The 17,021-nt window shown below is 30.8% G+C and overlaps 1 protein-coding gene across 3 annotated transcripts in view; it reads left to right on the forward strand.

The window, feature by feature from the left end:
* The window catches only part of AGPS (alkylglycerone phosphate synthase), a 157,589-nt gene that overhangs the window by 92,620 nt on the left and 47,948 nt on the right, over window positions 1–17,021 (forward strand). For all 3 annotated transcript variants that reach the window (XM_081261088.1, XM_081261087.1, XM_081261086.1), the window contains exons 12-16: window positions 2,908–2,959; window positions 7,806–7,882; window positions 9,774–9,886; window positions 14,407–14,476; window positions 16,700–16,761. In XM_081261088.1, the coding sequence (XP_081117214.1) occupies window positions 2,908–2,959; window positions 7,806–7,882; window positions 9,774–9,886; window positions 14,407–14,476; window positions 16,700–16,761 (374 nt within the window). The remainder of the gene's footprint in view (window positions 1–2,907; window positions 2,960–7,805; window positions 7,883–9,773; window positions 9,887–14,406; window positions 14,477–16,699; window positions 16,762–17,021) is intronic.

The raw sequence follows: 17,021 nt of genomic DNA on the forward strand, positions 1-17,021 counted from the left end.
TAGTTTATGTGACTCACTTGTCAAAAAACATAGTTAAAATCACAGTCAGTTTAACTGAATATTGGTAGCTGTGTGTATAGCAAGTGCCCTGAAACTTTATTAGCTCTCTTTCCAGTTCTTTAATTTGGAAACTTAAAACATACAAAACATTTAAAAGAATAGCACAGCAATCACCTGTATATCCACCTTGTATATCCAGCAATTATTAATTTTTTACAGTATTTTTCTTTGTGTGTGTGTATATATATATATATATATATATATATATATATATATATATATATTGTCTAGGCCATTGGAAATTAAGTGACAGACATCATGACCCTTGACCTCTAAACACTTCAGCATCTATCTCCTGAAACATAGAATAGTACCATTATCATATCTAAGAAACTGTGCAGTAATTTTCTAATGCCAGCTAATTATAATTCTCTATTCAAATTATTCCACTTGTCCCTCAAATTATTTTATAGAGAGTATTTGCAAACTAATATTTAATCAGAATCTGAATATTGTACTTCAATTGCTTTAGAGATTTAGTACCAATAGAAATTTATTTAATGTTGTATCTTTTCTTCCTGCTTTCTGATACAGATGTATTTATGTTGGTTGTTTTCATTAAGAACACCTGATATTGATACAGGTGAATTAGAATCTGGTTGCAAGTAAGAGATGGAATTTACAAGTTGTTGATAGGAGTTTAAAATGTTTTTATTCTAAAAATGAAAAATGGTTCTGAATTCTTTTATATTTTATTAGATATATAAGACATCATATAAATATGTATGTTATATGGATATTCTGTTTATTTTATGGAGAACAGAAATTTGGTCTAATCATGCTTCATATGTTTTATTAGAAGTCAATGTACTCATTTTATTAAACACATTTTAGATTTGTACATATGAAGAAAATGGGTTTTCTTTTAGTATTTTGGAAACTGGTAGCATTTTTAGAAGCATAAGCCAAACTACAAAGATTTTTAAACCAAGATTTGAAATTACTCAGGTTGTAAATGTATTTTAAAAATTATTATACTCTTAATAAATTCAGAAAATAGGAAATAAGATAATTTTAATGTAGCTATTGTTTAAAATATGAATCTGAAGCTTTGTGTGAATGTGTTTTAAGTGATTTTTTTGGAGGATGTGTGATATACTTGAAATAACGTTCATCTAGGACCCAAGGTATCTTGGTCTTACTTCTGTCTTTATTATTTAACAGTCATCTGACCTTGGGCAAATATTTTGCCCTCACTGATTCTGGTGTTATTTTCTGTAAAATGGGGGTAATATCAGTTCTGCTATCTTGATAGTATTGTTTCTTATATGAAATAAAGACATGACAGTAGCTTGGAAACTGTGATTCTCAATAATATAAGGTGGTGGGTTATTGTTATGATGTGTATATAAAATTATCTAATACTGTTTCTTTAGACTTGGTAGTAACTTTAAAAAAATAATTTTACTTACCTCATTTTTAGTATGAGAACTGAGTAAATAAATTGAATCTCTCAAAATAAGAAACACTTAGTCCTTTTATTGGGTAAAATAAAATGTGTATTGTATGTTACTATTGTGTATTGTTTCTTCTGAGTTTCAGAAATTTATATTGCTAGAAATTATTTTCATAAATATTACTCAGAAGATAAATGCTTAAAAATATATAGCATTTGTCAGACTTATGGTATAAAAACACCCCCCCCCTTTTAGTTGTAGATAGACATAATTCCTTTATTGTTTTTAATGTGGTGTTGAGGATGGAATCCAGTGCCTCACACATACATACTAGGCAAGCGCTGTATTACTGAGTTACTACTACAGCCCCTAAAACATTAGCCATGTTGAAAATTTGTATAGAAAATAAAAAATTCCATTTAAGGTTCAGCTCACATGAATATGGAGAAATTACACCTAATGTGAACCTTGCTAGTGTTAGTATTGTGATGTTTTATCATTACCAAATAAATATAAATATAGGTTGGTGATATCCCTCATCCAAAATGCTTTGGATCAGAGATGTTTAAGATTTTGGAGATTTTCAGAGTTTGGAATATTTGCATAGACATTACCAGTTGAATATTCTAATCCAGAAATCCAAATGCCCCCAAGTGTGGGAAGTTGGAACTCCAAAAGTTAGTAATTTTGGAGTAATTTGGAGTTCAGATTTTTGGGTTAGGAATGCTTACTTAACCTGTATCTGCTTTCCTTGGTTTTCTTTACTTGCTACTTGTAGTATGTGCCTAAATAACTACAACACTAGTGCAGTTTTTATTCTTCGAATACATTATCTTATCCTTCAGAATTTCATCACTGTTTTCATACAAGTAACTTTGACAGGACTTGCAAATCAGGAAGCTGGATGGTTGTTCTATTTAAAATGGGTTATGAGAAGGGATAAAAAGAAAGAATTTCAGTTTGTAGAATTGTGACACAGACAACATTTTAGTGCTTTGTCTCCTGAAAAATTTCATCTCCATGTTCCTCATTTTAAAAGTGTTACAAGAACCTAACATAACTAGTTCATAAACACATAATTATTGAATTAACTGTATTTAGTCTTAAAAATTTCTACTTTGTTCTAAAATAATCCATCTTGAAGTCAGTTCACCTTGAAGCCCAGTTTTCTTTTATGGCATTTCCATAGGTCTTTGCTAGACATAAGCACATCTTATTGCAGAAATTAAAGATATAGTGGTATGTATTAATCTATTTTGCATGTAGATCTCTCCAGATAATTTAAAGCCACTGATGTTTTATTTATCTTCATAGAATTGTATAAAAAATTCTTCTGTATATTTTTAGGAAGTAAGCTCTTAATCTCTTAAATATAGAAAAATATTCATATTCTACTCATCTAGCTTTTTATTGTATTAAACTTATATCACATTCTTCTCTTTTTAAACAGAGATGTGCTCCTGCATCTATTCGCCTCATGGACAACCAGCAGTTTCAGTTTGGTAAGTAAGGAGTGATAATTTTAACATATGCTCATTTATTCTCAAAATTTTCAGCACTAGAAAGATAAATGTCATAGTTCCTGCCATTCAGGAAGCTGTCTCAGACAGTTACATAAATGAATGAGTTCAGTAGTGTTGGAGAGACTATGAAAGAAGACTGCATTGGATCTTGTATAGATTTTTAAGTGAAGGAACAGTTGATTCTATTTGATTTTGTTCAACCTAGGGGTTGAAAGTCAGAAAAGACTTTTAGAGGAGGGTGATACTTTAGCAAAGTCTTAAAAGGTAAATAGAAGTTTGCTCGAGATTATTTGTTCCTTACCACACTCATTCACTTGTAAACAGAAATACGAATTGTTTTCAAGAGACTTAGGCAGGGGTATTAAAAGTTTGAGGGCATTCTGAGCAACTTATTGAGACCCATCTCAAAATACAACAATAATTTAAAAAAGAATTTGGGGATATAGTTCAGGGTTAGAGTACTTTCTTAGTATGCACAAAGCCTTGGGTTCAATACCCAGGGCTGCCTTCCCGCCCCCCCCCCCCAAGTTATGAAACCTCAGTGACATGTTTTAGGATACTGGGAATCATTTTGTTTACCTCAAATAGAGGGTAGGACAAGGCATATGAAATAAAGCTACATGGGTCATTTAGGGCTTTGCAGAATAGATTTGTATTTTATCTTGTAAGCCGTGGGATTTCTTTGTGGAGGGAATAAAATCATCTTTACATTTCAAAAGCTCATTCTGGCAGTTTTGCTCAGGGTGGATTAGAAGGGTACAGACATGAAACAGCTCAAGAGGCAAATTTTGGGACCCATGAGTAAGGTAGAAATAATGGAAATAGAGTAGAGGATAGATTTTTAAAAATCAGCTAGCCAATTAGATGTGGAAGGCTAAATAAAGGGAAGAGTTGAAGTAAAAATGGTCGATTTGGGGGAAAAATATATTACAATGGATTGTATCTAAGGTGCCATTGGGCTCTTGGGGTGAAGAATTCAGTAGGTATTTTGATCCAAAAACATTTTTCTTTTCTACCTATATGTCTAAATTATTGAACTTTTGATACAATTTACTAATCATGTTTTCAATTCTAGTTTTATTGCTTCTATATTTTTTTTTCACGTGCTGAAATTTACTTTGGGATTTGAGTTTGTAGAATTTAAATACCATCAAAAGAGTTCCTGAGCCGGGCATGGTGGTACTGTAATCCCAGCAGCTCGGAAGACAGAGGCAAGAGGATTGTAAGTTCAAAGCTGGCCTCAGCAATTTAGCAAGGCCCTAAGCAACTCAGTGAGACCCTGTCTCTAAATAAAATATGAAAAAGGGCTGGGGATGTGGCTTAGTGGTTGAGTGCCCCTGAGTTCAATCCCTGGTACAAAAAAACAAAACAAAACATCAGTTCCTAAAATTATGGAAATTATTGTTCAGTAATAAATACCAAAGGCTAAGGTAGGCAGATTTTATTGTTGTTGTTGCTGTTGTTTTGTTTTATTTTACTTTTTTTGTATTTTAGGGATTGAACCCAGGGCTTTGCACATGCTAGCAAAAAACTGAACCACTGAATTATTCCCCCAGCCCTGAAAGGCAGGCTTTTGTTTGTCATGTCTGAAAGTTGCTTAGGTTTTAATATAGAGAAAAATATTATAGTTATGTAGAAACTTAACTAGGAAAGTCAGGTTTATATCAAGAATTCATTTTTAAATTAGATTCTTTTTATTCACAATTACTTCTTTAATAAATTACTTTCAACATACTATAGTATTAAGAAACAAAAGTTGATAATTGTGTCCTATAAATAATGAGATATTTAAGTCAAATGAAAATCAAGGCTCTAGTACGTTTGGCTTGCTTTTGGAGATCTATAGAGCCATGTATATAATTAATAAAATTATTAACTATTTATGTGATGATGTTGTAGTACATTATGTTAGACATAGGCATCTTTTGAAACTGTAATTCTGACCATTTTTTTTTTTATAATTGGGTTTTGTAGCAATTTGAAATGAGAGTTTAAGGAAAAGGTCTTTCTGGCTGTCTGCCATCTGTGTTCCACATTCTCATTATATACCGAGAAACATGCTGACATAGTCCCTTCTAGTTCTATGGTAGGACTTAATTCTTTCTAGTACTGATCATGTCTCCCTTCTGCTTTTTATTTAGCCACCATAGTATTTATTTTGAATTACAGATCTGGTTATGCTTCTTGGTTGGCTGTAGTCTTTTTGATTCTTCAGTTTGTTTTGAAGTCTTTCCTTCTATATATATTGTCATGACCTTGTGATAAACAACTAAAAGAGTAATGCTTAGCACAGCAATTCAGACCCTACAATAGCCTGCTTATTTTTAGTGTTTGTGTCATACTGATTAATAAAGCATAAGCCTTATTCACAAATGGTGAATATTTTTAATATCACCACTTCTTGTAGTAAAACCCCTATTATATTTAGATTATCTGTTTTCAGTATATTGAAATGATCTATGGATTTCCTCTGTAGATCAAGGTTTCTCAAATTTTAGAGGATGTATTTTAGTAATTTTTAAAATTTCTTGCATTTATCACATTGTAGGCATTTTTAAATTTTGTGTTTTTGTGGTTCTGTGGATCAACCCAGGGTCTTTCTTGCACATGCAGGGCAAGTGCTCTACCACTGAGCTACATCCATATTCCTTTATTTTTATTTTTATTTTTGAGACAGGATCTTAATTATTTGCCTAGACTGGCCTCAAACTTGCAACCCTCCTGCCTCAACCTCTCAAGTAGCTAGGATTCCAGGTGTGCAGTATCGTTCCTAGCCATAACAGGCATTTAGTTGTTATTTGAACATTAATCATTGCATTGGTAAAGAAGGTAAGCATATCCTAAATAGCTCTTAGCACATTGCTAAGCACATTAACTTAGTATAATTTATGAAATCCCTCCTCACAACTGTTCTTCAAGGTGGTATTCCCATTTTAAAAACAATTCAAGGCTCAGTATTTTAACCAAAGTCTGCAAGTCTTGTTTGGTAGAGCCGAGATTGAACTCTTTTAGTTTGAATCCAAAGCCCAATACTTTTTACACTGTTTCAAACCACTTCTTTGAAACATACATAGTTAATATATCCTTTTTAATTAATTCAAATTGTAGGAACAAAAAATGCACTGTCAAGCTGTTTGGAAACCAGATTACTATAAAAGATAAAACACTAGCTGAAATATATTTAGAGTATAATTAATCTCATAGGTAGCATTAATTTAAGAAAAAGTAAAAGATAACAATATCCTCCAAGTAATACTAATGCTTGACTCAAAAGTCAGTGTCTCTTTTGCAATAATTTATTCTTTAAAACTATCATGTCAACTTAGTATTGGAGATGTGTATGACTAATTGCTACTGATGTAATGGAAATTATACTAATAAATGTCAGTGGATTATTTACCCGTAAGGATTATTTCATATTGGAGCACTAACATTTGGATCCCTTATGCATTGTGTAAAGATAAATGAATGAGAAAACTTTTATATGAATAGCAATTTCCATTTTGCAAAAACACAACACATACTCAACATATGTTTACATGTTTATTTCCAATTGTTATTTAGATAGGATGACTTCCATTTGGTGCAGGAAGTGTTTTGTTGATACGTTATTTCTAACTTAAATCATGCTAAAAATTATATCAAAAAGCACTGGTTATTCTGGAAAAGTATCTCTGATAGTTCACAATAAAAAAAGAAAAAAATAACTACTTTTGATCCAGTAGCTCAAAAGGATTGCCAGGTGGATCTCCATCTAATCTGCAGTTCTTTTGGAGTGTCAGGGGCAGCAGGGGGTTTGTTTTAATGCCTCAGAGCATGAATTTCTATTAGCTCCTGGTTAAGACTTATGTTACGTGTCCTTTTAACAGTTTCCTATTAGAGACAGCAAAACTGTAGTATCACAGATTCATAATTTCAATTAAAAAAATAGGTGGGTCAGAAAAATAGACTATCAGTGATAGTTGTTTTAGAAATGTTTGCTTTTGTACTTATTTTAGAGGGAAGTCCTGCTCTTTAAAAACAAACAAAATCCCTGAAACTTGAAAGGCTTTAAAAAAATTAATCTTTTTTTGGATATGATTTTAGATTTAGTAAAGACTTTAAAATTCTTTATAAAATTTTTATATAAATGGTTGCCATATTTTTCTGAATTGGGCTCATAACATTAAAGCCAGATGCTTGACTCTTAAATGTAGCAGTCATGGAAGTTGAAGTTGCTACTCTTTGAAAACAGTGGGGAAACAGTAAAAGGTTTTCACTCAATTAAGCTTAATCCGCAGGCAAAGATGTTAATTTAACAGACTCTGAGACACCGTTTATGTTATTTTGGCAATTTTAACTCTCTGGGTGTGATTAAGAAAGCAATTGCTAGTTTTATGCCAAGAATTCTCGATAAGTTAAGAATTAATTAAGAAACAACCTTAAACTTTGCATTGACTCCGTATTTGGTTATACCTCTGAGTGGTTTCTGTATAATTAGAAAAATAAAAGTAAAACCAGCCACCATTGGGAGTTCTTAATAAAATAAAAATTAATGAACTAGTTTTAGTATGTATAAAATACATCATTGAAAGATGACCTAAACTATGTGTAGTATTAATTACATGTGGTAATTTGAATTTAACAAACAGAATGGGTTTTGTAAATAAAAAGTTGTGATTTTTGAAAGAAGGGAAAAGAAAAGATGAAGATCTTAAGATAAATATACATAATATAGATTTAAAAGTTAAAGTCATAAAACTTTTACTTTTAGGCTACGAAGTAGTCTTTTAATCGTCTGAAAATATCGTTTGCTATTAATTTAATATAGAAACTTTTTTCTTAGGTCATGCTCTTAAACCTCAGGTTTCCTCTATTTTTACATCATTTTTGGATGGATTAAAAAAGTTTTATATTACAAAGGTAAGAATTTTTATAAAATGCTAAATGTTTAAATACTTGGGATTTTAATTTGGTTTCCTGCCTTCTTCCTCTCACAGACGCCTTATTATAAGGATGTTTGTTCTTATAATAGTTGCTGTGTACATTTTATAATTATTGTTTTTCATATTGGAATAATATTAAATCAGTCATGTAGTCATTTTCAAAAATTTTCCTTTTCTAGTTTTGAGGTTTCTAAAAATAATATTCATTGAACAGTCTAATGCACATTTTCTAAGAGTATGAATTTTTATTTAAACTTTGCTGGATTGCTTTCCTAAAACATATACCAGTGTATAGTACTGGCAGCAAAATGTGTGTCATTTTTTTGTTGTGGCCTTATTATTGCATATGGGTTTTTGTTCTTGTTGCTTTTTTATGTTTTAAATTTATTGGGAGGGGAATAGTCCTTTGTTTTAGATGATGTTCTTCAAAATCAGTGAGACAAAACATTTCTTTATATTTTCTAGATGTAATTTTTCTCTGAGTTAGTTGAATATGATTATTTTGCCAAGGTGATTGATTCCTTTTTTTCCTCTGCTATGTTCTCTTTGAGGAATTATTAGAGATCCTTTGTTGTAAATTTTGTAAATAAATGTTTTCAGTCCAGTACTTCCCATTTAAAAAGAGATTTTTCTTTTTGGTGTTAAAACTTCAAATTTTTTAAGCTTTTTCTGTAATTATTTAATTGCTTCTAAGCTTAGAAGCTTCGTTCATTTGGACCTATGATTATGACCATTTGCTTTTCTCTTTTGTGTTGAATGAGAATTTAAAATTTTTCCTTATTACACTTTAATTTATTTCAATTTTATGATGTGAAGTAAAAATCTAAAGTAATCTTCACCTTCTGATCCCCCAGTTGGTAACCAGTTGAGTCAGCACCATTAACTAATTAATCCCTTCTTATTTCATTGATTTGCCATAACCAACACATCTTCTCATAGTATTTATCTAATAAACAAACTCCATTTGAATTCATTTTTTTAAAAAAATATTTATTTTTTAGTTTTAGGTGGACACATGTCTTTATTTTATTTTTATGTGGTGCTGAGAATCGAACCCAGTGCCCCACGCTTGCTAGGTGAGCGTGCTACCACTTGAGCCACATCCTCAGCCCCTGAATGCATATTTTTAAGTGAGCTTTTTGTTCTTGAGAAATTAAATGGGTTTAATTGTTGTAGGTCTGATTTTCCCTCTTGTTATTCAGAATTTTCCTTGAGGTTACTATCACCTACCTCTTTTCTATTCTAGAAAAAATTTTAGAAACTCTTCATTTTCAACAGTCCACTGGGGTTCTTACTAAACTCAGAATAGAGTAATATATAGGTTTGTAATGCTTAGTTTATGCATTCAGGAACATAAATCTTACTTATATTTTTTAGGTATGTTTTCCTAATGAAGTTATATATTTCTTTATAAGATTATTTCTCTTAGTTTTATGTTTAAGATCTCTTTTGAAAGTATTTTTTATAAGAAGTTCTTATTAGTATGTAAGGATACTGTTGTGTTCCCCCCTATAATTAGCTACTTTATTATTTTGTAGTTTTTATTTAATTCTTTATTATAATCCTGATAATTTGTTATATTTATATATCAATATGACATTTGATTTAAACCATGGCATACATGGTTTTATATGATTAAAACCATGGAATACATATAAAATGTTTTTTGCATGCTCTATAGTTTTATGTTGTAATGATCTGCATAGGTGCATTAAGCATTCTTATTGATTGAAATTTAAAGTTCCGAAGTTCAATTTTTAAAAACTTGGTGTATTTGAACTCAGACCAGAAGGAAAAGAGCAAATGCATTTTGATTTACTGTTTCGCAAGGTTAAACTCATCTGTAATAAAATATATATTTTTTTAAGTTTAAAGGATTTGATCCAAATCAGCTAAGTATAGCCACATTACTATTTGAGGGGGACCGTGAGAAGGTTCTTCAACATGAAAAACAAGTATATGACATTGCTGCAAAATTTGGGTATGTCTTTAAGTTCTTAATGCCAAGAGAATAATAAGCTAGAATTCTAATATCTCCAACCAGTTATTAATGCACCAAACTGTAATGTTTATAAACAGACTGGATATCTCTAGGCAGTTATTAATTCAAATTTCATTTTAAATTTCTGTTAATTTATGATAGTAAATTTAAAATACTGTTTTTACTTCCAAAATTTGTAAGAAGTTAGATTGATTGCTCTAACTTATCTAATTATATATGGAGTATATAAATATTATTTTTTGGTCGTTTGCACTAATACCAATTTCATATTTGTTGTGGTAAAGTAGGAAAAAAATTCATTGTCATGTTACTCTTCAGTGAAAATAGTGTATATATAAAACATGCTATTAGTGTATTTTTAAAAGGAAATTAAGTTTAATCCCTGGTATTTGACAAATTGTCTACACTCCACCCCGTGTCATTTACAGTTTTGTGCTGGTATAAAGAAACAGAAAACATTTCACATCTGTAACCAACTGAATAATGATAGGGTGGTTTTTGTCTGTCTGCTTGATGGATTATCAGACTGATCAATGAGAACTATAGTGGAAATGCCATTTATCAGGACTACATTTTTTCTTTTCTAAGTACATAAATTATCAGTTTTCTGGATACTAGTCTTACTTTTTTTGTTTATTTCAGTGTTAAAATATAGCATACACAGTATGCTTAGTCTGAGTTCTTTCTAATACTTTTATTCTTTTTTTCCTTCTAAGCCAACAATTGAACACTTAATTTGGAGCTGTGTGTTTTAGAGTATCCCACTCGTACACACACACACACACACACACACACACACACACACACACACACTTTAATATGTAACTAGCTTTTTACTTCCAGGATTGTCTGAACAATGTTGAAGTGAAGTATTGTCAGAGTGGAAAAGGGTATAACCTTGGGCTTAAGTTTTAGTTTATTGTTGTACTGGTTTTGAATATTAAAAATTAGACTCTCACATTTTTCCCCCTATTCTGAAACTGGCAAGTAGAATTTTAATTTTCTTTAGTAACAGATAAAGTTCATTAATCTTTCAAACTTTCTCTGCTAAAGTTTTTATGTTACCTTTTGGAATTACTGATGTTTTAACTAAATTAATTAAAAATAATTATGCTATAAAGATTTATTTAATGATCAAATTGCTTGGCTTTCAGGTCATCTCATTTTTGTTTGCATTTTTAAAATGTGCATGTTTCCCTGCCCAGAAGGAATTTGGCATTATTTGTATACCTACTGCTTAGGAAGTAGGTACTCACAGGTGATAAGTAAATTTTAATGAAAACATTTTATCTCTGCTCTAGTCTTTAATATTAGAAACTGAAACATTAAATTTTTTAAATATATTTAAGTATTTAATTGGGACTATAAAATTTTTCAGAAGGACTTGTAGGGAAATGTAAGAAGACATTTTCTAATAATGTTTTGGATCACTGTTTATAGGGTTGGATTTGCTTAGTTTTATCCCAGTGTTCTTACATTCCTTCACACACACACACACACACAGGAAATCTACTTTGTAGAATCAATAATTATAATTAAAATTCAGAGTAACTAGCAAATCTTTACTAGTAAGTAATGTGTCACATTTCCTGTTAGATGATAAAAAGTACCCATTGATGATAAAAAGTGCCCATTCTGTCTTACACTTAATTTTTTTAATAAGGCATGATTTGTCTGTTCCTGGGCCTCACTCTTGATACTTGGAACATACTTGAAATTGACTAAACATTTGTTGAATGAATTGATGAAACCAAGCTCTGTATTTTTCCCTGATATCTTTTTTTTTTACTAATTCTTTTATGCCTATTACCACCTGTAAGACAGAGTATTTTAATCTTTAGATGGTTTTTCAGAACCATATTATCAGTTTTGTTTGAGTAATCAATTTCAGGCATGTCAGTAATGCCGCGTTTGTTTTCTCACATCACACCATCAATTTATAGCTTATAAAGAAGAGTGAATCTTCTTTCAGATACAGGGTTCAGCTTGCCAGACACTGATACTAAAGCTCCAGAACTGTTGGTTTAATTCCAACATTTTGCTTACTCCAAATAATACTTCTACCAGATTTATCCATTAAAAATAGATTATAGTAAATGAGATATTAATTTAAAGCAGAGATAAACTGTTAAAAACATTGGCTCAAATTGGTGTCTCGTGTTTTTGCTATTATTTGTTCCTTTTTAGTTACATTACAATTAATTTCTTAATGTACTTTCTTCCTGGCTTCCTTCATTTAGATGCAAAAATCTTTGGTTTTGAGCAACCCATATTGTCGGTTAGGAAAATGAATTTGTTTTATTTTTTTTTAAACTTGGAAATATCTTATTTTGATTTTCTATCAGAGGTCCTGACTGCCCCCTTGTTTTCTGTTAAAAAAAAATTTTTGGTTCTAATTATTGAAGACTCAGGGATATTTTTCTTTAAGGTGCCACTCTGAAAACCCTGAATCCTCAGTCACTTCTGCATAACAATTTAGAGGAAGGCACCACCAACTTTTTTTCTGATGAAGTTTTTATATGTTAATTTAGTTCATGTATTTAATTTTTAATAGGGCTTTATTAATCTGTCCATTATTTTCTCTTCCTTTTGTCCTGTATTCCCATTACCTTATTAGCTAAAGTTGATTGCTTTTAATGAAGTACTCTGAACAATCTAGAATACATGTTATCTTAGCCATTTTGTCTCTTTATCTTCCACTCCACTCCGACACTGTTAAATACCTTTGAACATCTGTGACCCAACACAGCCTAGGAACCAAATTTTGAATAATCATCATACCTTGGTTGTTTATCCTTGTTGGCTAAACACTTTTACTTTTCTAAGAACTGAGGAGAATAAATGTTACTTGTCAGCACTCATGACAGGTGTTTTGACATTTACCATAGAACTTAAGGTAATATATTATCAGTATTTTTAAAGTGTGCTTAAGTTGTTTAAAATAATTCAACATGAGAGTGATTAGGTTTACCAGATGGCCCTTTTATATAAATGATTGTCTCATTCCTCTTTCATTAGTCTTCCCAGTGCTTCCTCATGAAATAGCTTTAAATTTGTTCAAGAACCATGAATTGATGTCTGAAATTTGCAAATAGCAGGAAATAAGGGATGGAAGTTGCTACTTTAAAATAAAGCAGTTTGAATTTAAATAGTTTTTTTTTTTTGTAGTGGTTACATAAGTGATTGTGTTCATGTTGTATGACACAATTGTATCTTAAGATAATTCAGACTAGAAGATTGACAGTTTTAAAAACTTAAATAAAGAAAGAAAAATTCTAAAAAGCTAAATTTGCCAGAAAACATGACTTGGAAAGAATCCCAAATTGACTTTTTTTCTTCTTTGGGGTTTATGAATTTAGAATGGACATCCAATTTCAATCTCTTCCTACTTTAGGTAAAACAATGCATGTTTCTGTGTGGTTTGTCCCACTGGATCCCAGTGTGAAACAGAAACCATCACCAGATGTTAGAAGAGAATCTAAAGAGAAATGTCTTGTCTGGGAGAGGAAAGAAGGACTTTTTCTCAACCGTACTTAACAGAGATAGGCCAACTGAATATTTATTCACACCTGTTACTTCTCACCATATAACATATTTAGCATGCTCCTTCTCAAAGATTCCTAGCACAGGTATCTTGTACCCTTTTTTAGGCTTCACTCTTATCTCCTTTCCTTCTACTTTTAGTTCCAAGATGAACCATTTGTATTTTCTAGATCTATAGAGTTTTTTCTCCTTTGGTTTTAATCTTGACTGTTTCATATCTACGTGAGTTATGGGTTCAGCTGTTTTCCTCCAAGCACTTGTCCCTGCAGTGTTCTGACATGTGTTCCTTTTGTTTGAGGACTTTATTTGGCTCTCTACCTACAAACTCACATCCAACCCAGAACTGTTTTTCTGTGTTTTCTTACTTTTCACTTTCAGCAATGCTTCTTTCTTGTTTATAAACATTCTATTAATACAAACAGTCCCCTGCATTTCATTATAGCCCGTCCTCAAGTAGTTCTAGACTAGAGCTATTCTGTCAAGTCTGCTACTCCTTCTAGATAACACTAACTTGTATTTATCCATCCAGAATAGAAAGTCAGGAAATTCTGAATAGTTTAGATTTTAGATTTTCAGATTAGGGATACTCAGCCTATATTAATAAAATAAGAATATTTAAGTGTCTTGTTATGCATGTGAGAATTAAGCTTATTTAAGCTATTTTTCATGACTAATTCTCTGCTCTTTTTGAGAATATGAAAAGTAATATAAATCAGCTTTATTAGTGTGGTGGATAAATTTTGAAATTAATGACTAGACTGAAATATTAAAAATATTTTTAGATTTTTGTCTAAACTTATTCTCTTGATATCTCTTTGATATAAATGAAATTAAGATAAAAATGAGATGTAATCTGGAAAAGCAGTTTTCTTTAGATATCAAATCGGTTTGGTTAGTTTTATATATTTTTTAATGGTTCATTTAAAATGTATTAACAGTTTGTTCTTTAATCACAGTGGATTGGCAGCTGGAGAAGATAATGGGCAGAGAGGATATTTGCTGACCTATGTCATTGCATACATTCGAGTAGGTTACATCATATTTCCCTTGTCATTTAATTTACATTGCACATAATAATCTTTCCTACTTTGAATGAAACCATAGTTTTAAGTTTCTTAAACATCTTAAGATATGATAATTAAGCACATCATTTACATGAACCCTGCATTAGCTGTGGTTTTACAGAAGCCCATTTAAACCAAATTATGCTTTTGAGTAACTTAAAAATGATTTAATATCTGTCTTTTCTTTTAAAAGAATGGAGTCATTCTCTGTCTAAACATTGAACATGCCTTTCCTAACATTACCTTGTTAGAATCAAGCTGTTTTATTTGGCAGCATTCCTTACTTAATTTATAATCTGTTTTTTATGTATATAAATCTTTGTCTTTTTAAAAATTGATATTTAACTTAATTCCAAGTAGTTATTGGTTCACTAGTGATTATTACTATTTAGAAATAAATAATTTATGTGTACTTGAGCACTAAAATTTTTCTGATTACAGATTTTTATGGGATATATGTTAGAAACTTCATTAGTCATATTTAAGTCTATGCTACATGGCATTGTTCTTTTGAAATTTATTTCTTCCTTTATTTAGTGTTTTTTTTTTCTTTCTATTTTCTAATAAACTCAGGTTTCTTAATTGTTTTCTGCTGTTTCCCGGGTGATTAGTATTGTTTTGTTTTGTTTTTTAAATATTGCCTCTTATTTAATGTGAATGATCTTATTCTAAAAGGTCGTTTCTCAGCTACTCTATTGAGAATTTGGCTTCCTTACTACTAAGTTTTCTAATTCTTCAGTTAGAAATTGTTTGGAAGGAAATACAAAAACTTATATACAGTTTGGTTTTACTTATTTAAGAAAGCTTGAATTAATATTTTCTCATTTTAGAAAGAATTTAATTCTAGTTAAGATCTAAATTATAAAATTGCAGTGAATTTGAAGTATATTGTTAGTCCTGTGCCTTTCTATCCCCCACCTAGTGGTGCCAATGGGGAAAAATATATTTATTGCCTGTCCACTGTGTTAAGATTTCTGATTAAGGAATGTACAGATCATGAATGATAATAGGTTTTATGCATTATGTGTACATCCATAAATTGTCAGTATCCACGGTTCTTCTCATAGAAAGTATTTTGAGTATAGATAAAATTTTGTTTGTTGTTTCAACAAAGGGTATTGATCATTTTCTTATAATACTGAATTCAGAATTCTAGAAAATGAAATACAGTTGTAGCAAGTACAGTGTACATACAATTTGGGGTAAATGTCTTAATTTAAGTTTCCAGTTAATGTTAAAACTGAGTCAAAAGCAAATTAGGGATTTTTCCCCTAGATTTATTTGTTTCATATTTCAAAAAAATTCCAGGGCACAATGCCATTGTTACATGTTCAGATATATGTTTACTGAATAAATGAATTCATAAGAGAAAAACAACCATTTTAGATCAGTAGTTGCGTTTTTTTCCCCCTGCCAACCATTAGTAGAGTCAAAGTGATTCTTTTTATGGGAAGTGCAAATTTATAACCTGTATTGATTTTTCTGCCTTATAACTTTTTTTTTCCTCAAATCTTTACATTCTGTGGTCTTGTGAATCTATCTTTCTAGCTGTGATGACAATTGTGCTCTGGGTAAAGAAATCAAATGGTATGAGTTACTTGTAATATAAATATTACATCTTGTAAGCTAGAAAATATTTTCCAAGCAGAAATCCCTCTGTTTCCCTATGTTTGACTAATCTCTCAACCTCAAGGAGAGAGACACTATTTTTGGAATTTGTTTTTAAAGAAAAGTTGACTTGAAGAAAGGAAAATACTTGCTTATTTTAATCCCACTCTCTCTCAACTTCTGTCCCTCTACTTCTTCCATCTTGATGACCAATTTTTGATATTGGTTAATTTGGTATTTAAGACGGTAAAAATCTATTCTATTAGTCTTCTCTATATGTACGTAGATTTTTCCTGGATAGACACTCCATTCACGGGAGAAATCTTTGAATTCCTATTCTGTCTTAGGCACTCTGTCTGCTGCCAGGGATACAGAAGAAAGCAAGACACAAGATTCCTGTCCTTAAGAAGATCATATTTCATTCAGGGCACCTTCCCAGAGCTCTTATGGGATAGATAATAAAAGCATTTGAGGTTAAAATAGAAATGTAATACTAACAGTTACATGAAATAATAACAATATTACTTACTGATTATTGCATCTGTTGTAGTTTAGTGATTTTTGTGTGTCTTAACAGGACTTGGGTTTGGAATACTATGTTTTAGGAGAATCTTTTGAGACTTCTGCTCCTTGGGACAGGTAATATATAATAAAATGTCGGATATTATTCAATTCAAATATGCTTTGTGAGTTGCTAACGTAATTTATTTTGGTGTATGAATATATAAACTTTCAAAATTTTGTGAAGAAGCCTTGAAATAAGGTGGCTACTTTTATTTAAATTAGTATCTTCATCAGAATACCAGAACTTCCAGCCATTACACTTTTTTTTTTTTTTGGTTTGAGGAAAATTTTTCTGTAATCCAAAAAAGGAAGGTATTATTGACGTTTACATTTTG

The sequence above is a fragment of the Spermophilus citellus genome (assembly GCF_964194105.1).
Source record: "Spermophilus citellus genome assembly, chromosome: 11".
Lineage (NCBI taxonomy): Eukaryota > Metazoa > Chordata > Mammalia > Rodentia > Sciuridae > Spermophilus > Spermophilus citellus.